At 46.6% G+C, this 12,661-nt stretch overlaps 1 protein-coding gene across 2 annotated transcripts; it reads right to left on the reverse strand.

Annotated features, from left to right (window-relative positions):
* Positions 1 to 499: 499 nt before the first annotated feature.
* c4h5orf22 (chromosome 4 C5orf22 homolog) lies at positions 500 to 8,966 on the reverse strand. 2 transcript variants are annotated; one of them, XM_023816143.2, is made up of 9 exons: positions 8,763 to 8,965; positions 8,143 to 8,288; positions 7,884 to 8,033; positions 6,826 to 7,297; positions 4,546 to 4,608; positions 4,335 to 4,456; positions 3,994 to 4,060; positions 3,291 to 3,430; positions 500 to 1,340 (listed from the first exon to the last, which is right to left on the reverse strand). In XM_023816143.2, the coding sequence occupies exons 1-9, from the start codon at positions 8,829 to 8,831 to the stop codon at positions 1,169 to 1,171; spliced, it is 1,401 nt and encodes a 466-aa protein (XP_023671911.2). In that variant the 5' UTR covers positions 8,832 to 8,965; the 3' UTR covers positions 500 to 1,168. The 2 variants fall into 2 exon arrangements, with proteins under 2 accessions (XP_023671911.2, XP_023671912.2); XM_023816144.2 differs by having other exon boundaries at positions 1,320 to 1,425; positions 8,763 to 8,966.
* Positions 8,967 to 12,661: the final 3,695 nt, after the last annotated feature.

The raw sequence follows: 12,661 nt of genomic DNA on the forward strand, positions 1-12,661 counted from the left end.
CCATCTCTCCACTCCCCCCCCCCCCCCCACCATCGACAATCATGCCATTAACTGGGGGAGGCACTTAACCTGCATTGGTTTGGTAAAATTCATCCATCAGACGGATTGCAATTTTCACTAAGCACCTAAATGTGAGTATAGTCTTTGCCATCAGTGACCTGCAGCGTTCACCGGGGGACTAATTAAGGACCTGCACTGGTGGGGTTCGTTGAATACAGCGTCACTTTGTGACTCTCGTCTGCTATCTGGCCATGAGGAGATGGTTTATTTACCTTTTGGCTGGACGGCCAGAATCCCACCTGGGGGGCCAGGCCCCCTCGACAGGCCCCACCCCCACAAGCAGGCTCCACCCCCTGCAGGTCCCACTCTTGCTTCACATATACTAAATCCCAGCTGGAGGTGTCATTAATAGATGAAGACCCTCCCACTGCCCCCTGATGCTTTGGAACAGAATATTGTTTGGGTAAATAACCCTCTGGGTACTGACCATGTCTGCCACTTGTTAGCTTCAGATGGGGCCGGTCACTGAGCCAATTCAAGACACAGGGTGCTCCAGAGAGCGATGCCCATGTGACACCAGCATCAGAGAGACAGCCCAAGATGCACAGGACACAGGAGGATAACCAATCAGATTGAAGAGGAGGCGGGACCAACCACTCAGATGTCTCTGAGTTTCTTGGACCAACCACCTCTACAATTTGATTGGTTACCCCTCTGAACCAATCATCTTTCCTTCTGCCCTCAGAACATTTTTCTGCAAGTAAAACTCCCATGAGTGTTTAATCCTCCTCCTGTAGTTTAATCAAAACTGGCCCCCCCATTCTGTACCCCTCCCTCCCTGTCCTGCCAGCACTCTGATTGTAGGATGTTTTACATGGTGATCGGTTAGCTTTCAACATAAAAGTACAATTTACTTTATTCATGATTAGCATTTAATAACTGTCAGATATGACAAATGCTAGGAGTTACAAATGAGAGTTGGGGTCTTTGCCGTTTCGCCAGATGGATCCAATATTGTCTGTCATCTGTGCAGAGAGGCACTTTATGTAGATAAATCCACAAATTGATGCTTTTTATAAATACTGACGCGTGATCTTCCTGGCAGAACCGGGAATATCGCTTTAATATCCGTGATTCCCGGCACCCAGGCAGATCCGTCTATCAGTCATCACTCAGCTAGGGGGTGCTGTTCTGCCTCTGCTGCTCCAGGAGCCCCCGCATCCGCCTCCTCATACTCCCTGTGGACGTCCAGCGGGCCATACAGCTCCTCCAGGGCCTCCAACACCCCCTGCTGGATGGAGTCCACCTGCACGATCGGGCAGTACTCGTCCAGGCTGGATCTGTCCAACACGCGGAAAATCTCAGGAACACCAGGTACTCTCCAGAATGCAGGATCGCGCTTCACTGCCTATTCTCAGTCTGACTCTAATCACACACACATGTGGAAAAATGTCAGAACGATCCATCCAACTGTTTTAAAAGCTAAAACCATTCAGTTTAACTATTCCCAAGCAATTATGTTTAAAACTCTTCAGTGATTGTGTTCTTCTCTGGGGAAATAACAAAGGTCACAGTGATTATTTGTGAGATTTTGGTGCTTTTTAAAAACTGTAGTTTCAGTGGTAAATAATCACTGGCAGGAACATGTGGCTCTAAACGCAGAGTTCACATACTCCTGTCATTGTGGGGACTCTCCATGCCAAATCTTTTTGCTTTTTAAGTTTTTTTAAAATTTTTTTTATTACATTCACTGGTTTTTAAAAAATTAAGTTTTATAATATGACGACCTGAAAAATCCCACAAGCTAAAAAGTTTTTTTTTTTTTTTTAAAGTTACAGGCCCCCACAATGTGGTAAAAACAAACCTGCAAACACATATGCTGATGTGTGCACACACACACAGACACACACAGACAGACACACACACACAGACACACACACACAGACACACACACACAGACACACACACACACAGACACACACACACACAGACACACACAGACAGACACACACACACAGACACACACACACAGAGACACACACACACACACATACACAGACAGACAGACACACACACACAGAGACACACACACACAGACACACACACATACACAGACAGACAGACACACACACACAGAGACACACACACACACAGACACACACACATACACAGACAGACAGACACACAGAGACACACACACACAGACACACACAGACAGACACAGACAGACACACACACACACACACACACACACACACACAGACACACACAAACAGACACACAGACAGACAGACACACACACACACACACACACACACAGACACAGACAGACAGACAGACACAGACAGACACACAGACAGACAGACACAGACAGACACACACACTCTCCCAGTGTGACGTTACAGTGCCACCCTGCCTATACACATAACATACACATTATTTACTGAAATGTGTGGGGGGGGGGGGGGGAGTTTGGGTATTTGACTGATTAAAATAACGTGAAATGCCAAATGGCCCACGGAGGCAGGGACTGGGACTGCAACACTGCACTGACTTCCCAGCTACCTCTCTGCTGGATGCTTTCAGGAAGAAAATAGAAGAAATTACAGCATGACCTTTAAGATGCAGAAAGAAAATCACTGGCAGAAAAATACATTTGTGTGAAACTAAGGAGTCGGAAGTGGGGCTCTAAACACACAGGATGCTGAGCCAGTTTGTGGCAGGTACAACCCCCCCCCCCGCAAAAAAAAATCTCATACTCCTAATCCTGAGATTATTTTCTTGCTAGCAAGCTAACAGGCTAACGCCTCTGGGTCCGCCAAACCGTGTGACAAACCCAGACGCCCACTGGGCCCTCACCTCCGCGTATCACATGAGACACACGTGTGCCAGATACAGCGAGCCCGAAAGCCTTTAAGGAGGGTGCAGTCTCCGGGTTCGAGGGCCAGGTAGCGACGGGGGAGGTACCTTCACGGTGCAGCATGTCACATGTGGCGATGCTGAACCACAATCCACCTCTCTGGGCTTTTTATTTTTATCTGGTCTTGTTATTTTCTGCTGGGCTGCATTTCTGCTGTTGTACTATGTTTTCATAGAGCGTGACACACACACACACACAAAGACACAAAGACACACACACACACACACACACACACACACACGCACGCACAGCCACACACACGCACATGCCCCCAGACATAAAAGCACACCCCCTCACACAAATAACCAGGACCCATCAGTTTTCACACCAGTCAAACCAGAACACCCACAGCTCAAAGGAGGCCTCTTACCTGGACATGGTGACCAGTGTGGGCTTGGGGATCCCCTGGAGAAGGAGGCGAACAGCCCCCACGAGCCGACGCACCTCCTGCAGGTCGCTGACGTGGTGAGGAAGCTCTGAGTGGTCGCACGTCAGCCCGGCTTGGTGGACCTGGGGAGGGGGTCAGCAGCACACCCCCCAGCAATGACTACATGGAGCAGAACTTACTGTATGCACAGTTCTGTGCAAAAGTTATGCTTTGTGCAAATTAACAGTGACACAATAACAATTAAAAACGAAAAAGCAAAAAGAAAACAAAAATTTCTTCTGTTCTCCAAAAGGTTGCTGGTTGGTTAGATGATTTGATGCCAAACCTCTGCTCAGGGGAACCGCAGCCATTCCATGTATTTGGTAAATTTCACCACCAATTAACTTAACTCATTAATTAACAATACTTAAATAACTCAATGAGAAGGATTAGCCAAACAGAAAGAGGCAGCATTCCAGTCAAAGTCTATATGGGCGTAGTGGATGGTTACTGGAAATACTGGGGTGACTTTAGGACGTTTGAGATGGCTACGATGACACACAATGACAGACATAATATCACAGTCTTACACCAACATGAAGATTGTTAATCATTTTCTTCGCCTGCATCAGACTGTTGCACAGCACTGTACATTCAGCGCATCCCAGAACCCACAAAGGTCCACGAGGAGGAAAAGGTTCCTTGCCATTTCGTAATCGGGGGTCCCCGTCCGCGCTCGCAGACTCCGCACCAGCCCGGCGATGCCTTTCATCCTGCACACACAGACACAGCGTGATGGTTCGCGGAAACCCCGCCCCCCGCCCCCCCCCAACCCTCCAGCGGTTTCCAGGGAAACGTGCCCGAAGGGTCCAAAATTCACACATCACAGCAAAAGCTATAACTACATATAAACAGTAAAAGAAAAAAAAGAAAAGAAAAAAAGCACACATAGGGTGTCAATCAGATGCTGTTTCTCGTAATATCGATGTTGAATTCTGTAGCAAGCAAAAGGGTCAGCCTGCACACTAGGGGGTGCTCTCAGCTCACCCTGGGCTCGCTGCCCAGCGCGCCACGGCTTCCTCGCCGTCGTCCTCGATGAAATCGGCGAAGGCGGCTTCCAGGGTCTCCAGCTGGCGGACGCGCCTCTCCACGCAGTCCGTGATCTCCTCCTGGGACGGGGAAACGCACGGTGAGACGTGGGCAGATGTGAGGGGCCACACTGAGAAGCGGCTCCAGGCGGGGCGGGGCCTTACTCTACCTCATCAGCGTCTTCGTGGGGCTTCTGAAAGCTGTAGAGCTCCTTCAGAAGCTCATACTCCTCCTGCAGAAGACAAGTGGGCAGGGTCACCTACGAGATCTTCACAGAGCTACAGAACCTGGCAACTGACTGGGAAATCTGCAGACTGTGCTGCAGACTGTGCTGCAGACTGTGCTGCAGACTGTGCTGCAGACTGTGCTGCAGACTGTGCTGCAGACTGTGCTGCAGACTCTCTCTCCCACCAGGACCAGAACTGGGGAACCCAGCTCTATTCCGCCAGGATAGGCTGACAGGTATAGATACCAATCAAAAGTTTTTGCACACGACAAGTTATTATCACTTTTCTATTTATTTCTTAAACTGCAGATTTCTTATTCTTGTGAAGCATCGGAAAGTTCAGTGAACAACTATACTTGAAAATAGAAAATTAAAACAAGTTTCCTTTATAACACGGAAAGAGTATGTAACAGTGCATGTCTGACATCCTATTAACTGGTTGTGTGTGATGGCATAGTCAAATTATAGGTGAACATACTGTAAATTTGTTAGCAAAGAACATTGATTGTATTTTTAGTAAATGTTAAGTGAGTAACATGCAAATGTAGAAAATCTCAGTGTGTGCAAAAGCCTTTGACTAGGGGTGTAAAGCTGTGGTGAGATCTAGCTGCCCTCGTGAATTTGCCCTCACTGATTTTGGGTAAACCTGCCTCTCTGGAATTTTCCGTTCTGTGAGACCTGGTGCCATCATCCACTCAAATGTTACACGCACCGTCAAACCCCCCCCCCCCCCCATTCCATGGTAATGGATGAGCCTACGTAAATGCTAATATTTCATTTGCTGACATGACTGGGCGTCAGACCGCGGCGTTTTCGTCACACGGCCCGCGATTCTAACGTCATTCTTACGTGTCTGATTTCGTGCTTCGGCCACCCACATGCTGAATCGGGAAGGGGGGGGGGCGCCGGGTTTGCCTCACATGCCCCTCGTCCTGGTACAGTCCCCAGACGACGAGACTCCCGCGGCACAGAAACTGCTGTGTCAAAGGCGGCGACTGAAAGGCAGGCCGTATTTTTTTTTGTTAAGTGTTGGTTCTTTTCTGAACACGGGGTGTAAAGTTTTAGGTCGATGAACACAGGCAGTGGGAGCCAGAAGACTGGGGGTGGGGGAGGGAAGCCCCCCGGGGTGACAGGAAAAGGACGGCAGATGCCACCGGGACTCCGATACATGCCACAGCTGCGGTTTTTGTTTTCAGTTCTTTAACTGGCCACTCAATCTCTGGATGGGGCAGAATGGGGCTGGTTTTCCCGGGGGGGGGGGGGGGGGATGGGGGGGGCGGAATCGTGCATCGTCAACCCCCCAATTTACTGTTCATTCTGAGAGAGGAAGAAAACAGAACGTTTAATCGCTTGGTAAATTCACCACGCGAGGACAGATGCGCTGATCCGACCAAGAGGCCCTCATTCAGCGTGACCATGACAACAGAGCCGGCGAATAACAGGAGGCTGGAACCTTCTGGAAATGAAGCTCTGGACGTTACATGCAGTTAGAATATCTTCCTGAAAATATTTCCTGGGAACTTACTTCCCGATTACTTCACAGTGACTACCGGAGGGATGGACGGCGGTGTGACCACTGAGGCAGCTCAGCTGGGGCCCAGAGCCAACGGTGATGGGGGGGGGCGGCATTACAGACGGCACCTTTACCCGTCTGCGTCGATTTAGATTCAAGAACAGCTCCTTTCTCAAAGCCAGTCGCATTTCCAACACCTGCATTTCCCGTGACAGCCCTATCCACGCCACTGGCAGTTTGAAGCGCTGTTACTGCACTCTCTCAGTCACTTCATCCGCACATTATCTGGTTTTCGCCATTTTGGATTATCTGTAATGTTTTGCATTGCCTGCTTTCTGTTGCACTTGTCTCTTAATTCTCTGTAACCAAGTGAGCCTGAATGAATAAGTGTTTTAATGAACTTGTTGCACACAGATGTGGCACAGGGCAGCCATCATTTGACTAACCAAATTCATGTGACCGCCCAAAGTCATGTGACCGCCCAAAGTAATGTGACCACTAGGCTTCGCTTATGAAATTCAGGATAACTAATAGAGAATGATGATGACCCCCGAATGCTTAAGGACCCTTTAAACGGACGGCAGGGACGACTAGGGAGATCCCAACAGCTAAATGTGCACTTGGATGTCAGTGAAATCACTTAAAGACATCGAAGTGAGAGCCTGAGATGGCCCCGCTGTTGAGACCCCCTCTTGAATTGCAGTCTTTACCTCTGTGTACATCTCCTTGAAGGGGTTCTTGCAGGAAAAGAAATCCAGGTCAATATCGAGGATGTAGGAGTCTGTCTTCTCGATGACCGGCAGGAGACGGTCGAGCACATAAGCCGTAGAGCCCGCTTGGGTGTTCATAGCTGTAGGAGAGCAGCACGGCACCTTCTCGCCATTCATGCTGCTGCTGCTACTGCCTGACGCGCTGCTGCCATCTTGTGACCGACAGCTGCCAGTGTCAGGGGTCTGGCTAACACCGGCCTGTGCCTCTGATCTTTGCTCTACACCATCTGTGTCAGAAGATGCACTTTTTGATTTCTTAGCACCGCATCCCACAGGTTCCCGGACTTCGCTGCTTCCACCCTGGACTGGGTCGACCCTGATAACCCTTAGATGTAGCTGCTTCGCTTGTTCCAGCTGATCCAGAGGGACGTAAAGCCCATCACTTAAGAAATAATTATCCTTACTCGTAACCCTGCAGAAAGAGAGAGGATTCCAGTAACTACTGTCAGCACACCACATATATATGCATAGCTATTGTTTTCTTTTGTCTTGCATGGTCTTGTCTTCTACTTCACTACTGGCCTGTATCGCACTGCTGTCTGGCCTGTATCGCACTGCTGTCTGGCCTGCATCGCACTGCTGTCTGGCCTGCATCGCACTGCTGTCTGGCCTGTATCGAACTGCTGTCTGGCACTTGTACCCTATCCTGCAACTGTGGCATAAGAATTTCACTGTGTTCCTTAGAACACGTGACAATAAAAATTTTAAAACTTGAAACTCTGGACATGTTCGTGTCACCAAAACTACATCAGGTGACTAAGAGGGCTTATCATCAGGTACTTTTATTCAAGAGTAAGAAACAGGTAGATAAACAAGTGTCCTGTTTCATGACTATTACAAATGTTATTTGCTGATCTACACAAAGGGGTTAATTTCTCATCAAGAGCAATAAGAGATTTCAAGAGGGATTACAGAAACATGCCAGAGCCCCAAGTCAGAAGCCCAGGTCAATGCAATGGACGTCCAGCTAAAAAAGGCAGTCGTTTTATACCTCCCACCTGATCGTGGTCGTTGAGGAGTCTCTCCCTACAAACATGCTGTGCTCTCCTTCCAGTATCTGCTGAGCCCAGTACGGATGGAGCCACATGACATGAGACACGTGACCAGCATAAACCATGGGCATGATCCAATTCTCAATGTTAAGCTCGCTGTGATTGAAAGAGAAATGAGAACACAGCACGAAGAAAGCAGTCTTTAAAATCCGCTCCACAATGTCCCTGTGCAGGTGACTATTTATAAACAAGTGAGACGGCCCACCTGAAGAGCGCTTCCTTATCGAAAACGGTGTCAGCGGGCATGCTTACAGGAATCAACAGGTCCGGGTGCGAATCCAAATGGACCAGTTTTATCTTATCTGCCGGGACATGCTTCGAACCAATCGCCCTATATATATGCTGCACCACCTGAACAACAACAAACAGGCTGTTATAAAATAATATTAAGATTCAGATAAACTTTATTGAACCCAGGAAGAAATTCTTGTGCATACAGCATCATGTACTATTACCAGCAGCAGCCCACAGGCGAACACACATATAGTGGAAAACAAAGTGTAAAGACAGTATACAGAGTGCAAACAAACAAATGAATAGCTAACTAATACATGTCGGCAAAAAGTTATTATAGTCCAAGAGTAAACTATATTTAGTCGCAGCTATGATACGTACGGCATCTAGGTAGTTAAGCTGACTTAAAATGAACTTATCCCCGTTGCATTTTAGGGCTGCATAAAATCGGATGGCTAGCCGATATTTTGTAAAAACCCAACGGATTAAGTAGATTTGAACAATCAAATTAAAAAGAATTTAATTTCACACATGGACATATTAATAACGCTTAAAGAACTCATGAATCATTTCAGCTGCCAAAATGCTCACATCGTGGTGATCTTCGACTATCCAGACGGGCAGACGCGGGTATACTCTTTTCGGTGCCTGCACACTCATTTTTTAAAACAATGACTATAATATTATAGCTCTTTATGAATATCGAGTCCTCTTTTAAGACGTATTCCGGCTCACGGAGGTTATAATTAAACAGACATACGGCCGCACCTAAGGTCCGATTGGCTGAATATGACACATACGGCTTGTGATTGGTCCAAATAAGTCCATCGTTGTTACGGCGTCGGCTGGAAACAAGAGATTCGCTTTTAAATTCCCCCTCGAAGAAACCGTCCTACTAATACGACGATGATAACGACAACGATTATTACTACTGCTAATAATAATAATAATAATAATAATGTCGTTTCTATTATTTCTCCATAGAATCAATCTTATTGTGTTACGAACGTAATCATTGGACCGAATAATAATAATAATAATAATAATAGGCTAATAATAATAATAATAATTATTATAATAATAATAATAATAATAATAATAATAATAATAATAATAAACACTTAAACGAATAGGCTGCTGCTGGTAATAGCCCACGTCCCCGGTGTCCCAGGTCCCAACATATCTAATGAGCAACATTTCAGGAATATAGATATTTTGGGACTAAAATTTTGACAGTGATGAGGAATTCACTTAAATGATACTACTGTATGTTTAGCTATACTTTACACCCCCTCTATTTAAAGAAGTAAAGATAATATAAACAGAAGTTATATAAATAACAAATAATTATAAAAATCAACAGTTTATTTATGCGGTTGTGGCATGGCATAATTTGGAGTTAATCTAATAAGCAGATGTTCCTGCCTATGACTATATTACCACAGAGAAGGAAAAGCAAAAAGAGGCGAAATCCCAAGCATCCAAGCAACTAATTAAATAAGTGCCTGAAGCGACCACTTAAATATGTTGTCTAGCGTGGGTGAGTCAGGATGAAATATTGATGTTTTGCGTCGCTCGCTGAAGCGTTATTATTTCGCGTGAATCGGCACCCCCCTAGCGGTCGAAACAAGTAAAACAATCTCTCCGAGACGCCTCCTGACATTACCCGTTCTGTTCACAAGTAGCGCTCTTTCCTCATTCACCCAGTGGCACATTAGTTCTGTATGTAGCATTGTCCCCCTCGCTCTGCCAGGGCGAGGGGTTTCAATCCCTCGCCTGCTTCTCTGTGCGTGGATTTTGTGTGCACTCTTCACATTTGTACAGGATCCCTGCTGAAGTCTAGAATCATGCAGTTGAACTGCCCCCAAAATGCCTGCAGTGTGGATATGGCTGTGCTTCCTGGTAGAGGCTCCAGGCTTGCCATAACTCTGCACTGGATAGGTGGCATGGGTGGATGGATGGATGGATGGATATAGATTAAATGACAAGAGTTTTAAAATGTGATCTAAGGATGTGACAATTTATGTCACTGAGCAAAAAATGATGGATGTCAACACTGTGTTGAGCCCTGCGGGCAGGCTGTGCTGTGTGGGAGGCTGCTCTGCCCCCACCGGGCGTCTGCTCTGGGTGGATAACAGACCTCATACTCTACAGCAACTCTACATCAGAAGCCTCTCATACTATCTATCCCCTCGGCCGCAGAGAACATGCAGAAAAGGCTTCGGCAATCATTAGATGTTAGGAAACACACTGTGCATCATCCATCCTGGCTAAGGAATCATGTCCATCATCTGACAAGTCTACCTGGTGTTTCATCACCAGAAAATGCTATATTTCCTAATTATCTTACTTGAGAAGTTCTAGACTGACAGTTGTAATCTTAATGGGTTCCAGTGAGTGCATACATTACCCAGTCATGTGCCTACACAGGCGGAGATTAGCCAAAATGGCATTAGCTTCCCTCAGGCAAAATTGATCAATAAGATCTACATGCTTCTCATGTCCTGAACAGAACTACTGTAGCATGGATAAGGTGTGAATGTGTGTCAGTCTGACCAGCATTAACATTTCGTGTGCCTGGCCTAATCAGGCCTCCATTTTGTAAAAAAGATAATCCTTGTTCGTCCCTGATAAAGCTGCCTCGATTCTATGTAGTCATTTTCGCAACAGCTGCTCGCAGCACGGCTGGAACATAAACACGGACATCTGTGCGTCCCGCAGAGTTCTTCAGAAGCTTAAAACCACACGTTATTTTGCGAGACTGAAACATATCGGAACAATTATCAATTTTCAGCCTGTTTAACTAATAATAATGCCATTCATCAAGCTCGGGGGTTATGACTGTAATCACCCCAATTCGAATAGGATTCTGTTACTTCCGATGGAGCTCAGTGAGGAATGATGAATGATCTTACAGGGTTACCCTACAAGGACAGGTTAGAATTGTATCTTTACAGAGTTATGCCTTAGGGGCGCGATCAGAATGATAGTGGAATGGAGAAGACTGAGGCTGGTCACTGTGTTAAGGCTGCAACCGATTCAAGGACACAATGCCTTACGTGGGTAGGAGTGATTCAATCCAGAGCAACAGGCAGCTGTATCAAGGCTTTGGAGTTGATTGGCAGTTTGGATACAGTCTGTACACTCATTCAGGATCTGAGTACAGAATATTTTACAGTCGTTTGTTTTGCGTATGCTTACATAAGACTGCAGCATTTCTCATATGTTAATCTGCTTATAATGGGAGATTAAACTGCCTGTCCGTCAGAGTTAATTGAGTAGATAACTTATTAGCCTCTGTTGTCATGGTGAATGAAAACATCCCTCTCGGGCCCGGACCTGCGGCAAGGTTCCCGTCTCGGGTCTGTCGTCCGAGAATAGCGGTCACATCGATTCTGGATCTGTCGAGAAGTTTCATCTCCCGGCAGCTAGGAGAAGCTCATTGTCTCTCCGTGTCTCATTTTCACAACCTGCTTCTGACGCTCTGCCTGCCGGCGTTCCGTGCGGTGAAGGACCCTCACTAAGTCGATACCTGTTTCCTTTTTTTTTTTTTGCTCTCTCTTTCTCTCTTTATCGCTACTTTTTATGCCAGCTCTTGTCAGAGGTGCAGAGGTGTCTCTGAGTACTCCATACCGACGAATGAATGATCTCGCTTTAAAATGGCCTTCATGGTTCTGTGCGTTACACAATGGGCTATAACGTCATTACTCGCCATGGTATAAGCAGGTTGAGGGTCTTAAGAGTTTAATTAAATATATAAATGCATAAGTTTGACAGACTCTAAGCCAGAGATCTCCAACCTTAAGTACAGTAAGAACTACTTCTACATTTTTACATTTATCTAGGGTTTTCCATTCTACTACTTCAGGTAGTAGAGAATTGTGCTGACAATGCGAAGGTCAGGGGTTCAAGTCCCAGGGAACACACATGAATTGTGACCCTTCCCTGTAATATAAGTCATTTTGGATAAAAGCCTCAGAAATTGGCTTAAATGTACTGCTACAAAGGAAATAATCTGGGAGCTACATGTTTGATTCCCTGCAGGCTGCCTGTGGCCAGTGTGGTGGTGAGTCTGGACAGGGGGCGCATGGGAAGGCTCTGGATGGGATGCGAGCCCATTATGGGCCATACCCAGGTGTGATGGGGGGGGGGGGTGTGGCTCAGTGGCTTCTGTGTCTGAGACCAGAAGGTTGCTGGTTCAAATCCCAGGGTCAGCAGAGCGATTTCATCTTTGGGCTCGTGAGCAAGGTGGTTGGAACTGGGGAGGATCCATTCATTTAGGCTGGAAAACTGACTCAGGCTCACCCCCCCCATTGCTTGCGGGACTGGATGACCCTGCTTTCTCAACTTTATGTCACATAAATAAATAAGTTGCTATATACTGATGAGAGCACTGTGTCTCTTCGGAGAATCCTTGCGTATTGCTGGTTTGTCTTTGTGTCGAACGAGCGGTTGCTAGCGGAGACCCGAATGAGGCACATTACCTGCAC

Source organism: Paramormyrops kingsleyae, chromosome 4, assembly GCF_048594095.1.
Source record: "Paramormyrops kingsleyae isolate MSU_618 chromosome 4, PKINGS_0.4, whole genome shotgun sequence".
Classification (NCBI taxonomy): Eukaryota; Metazoa; Chordata; class Actinopteri; order Osteoglossiformes; family Mormyridae; genus Paramormyrops; species Paramormyrops kingsleyae.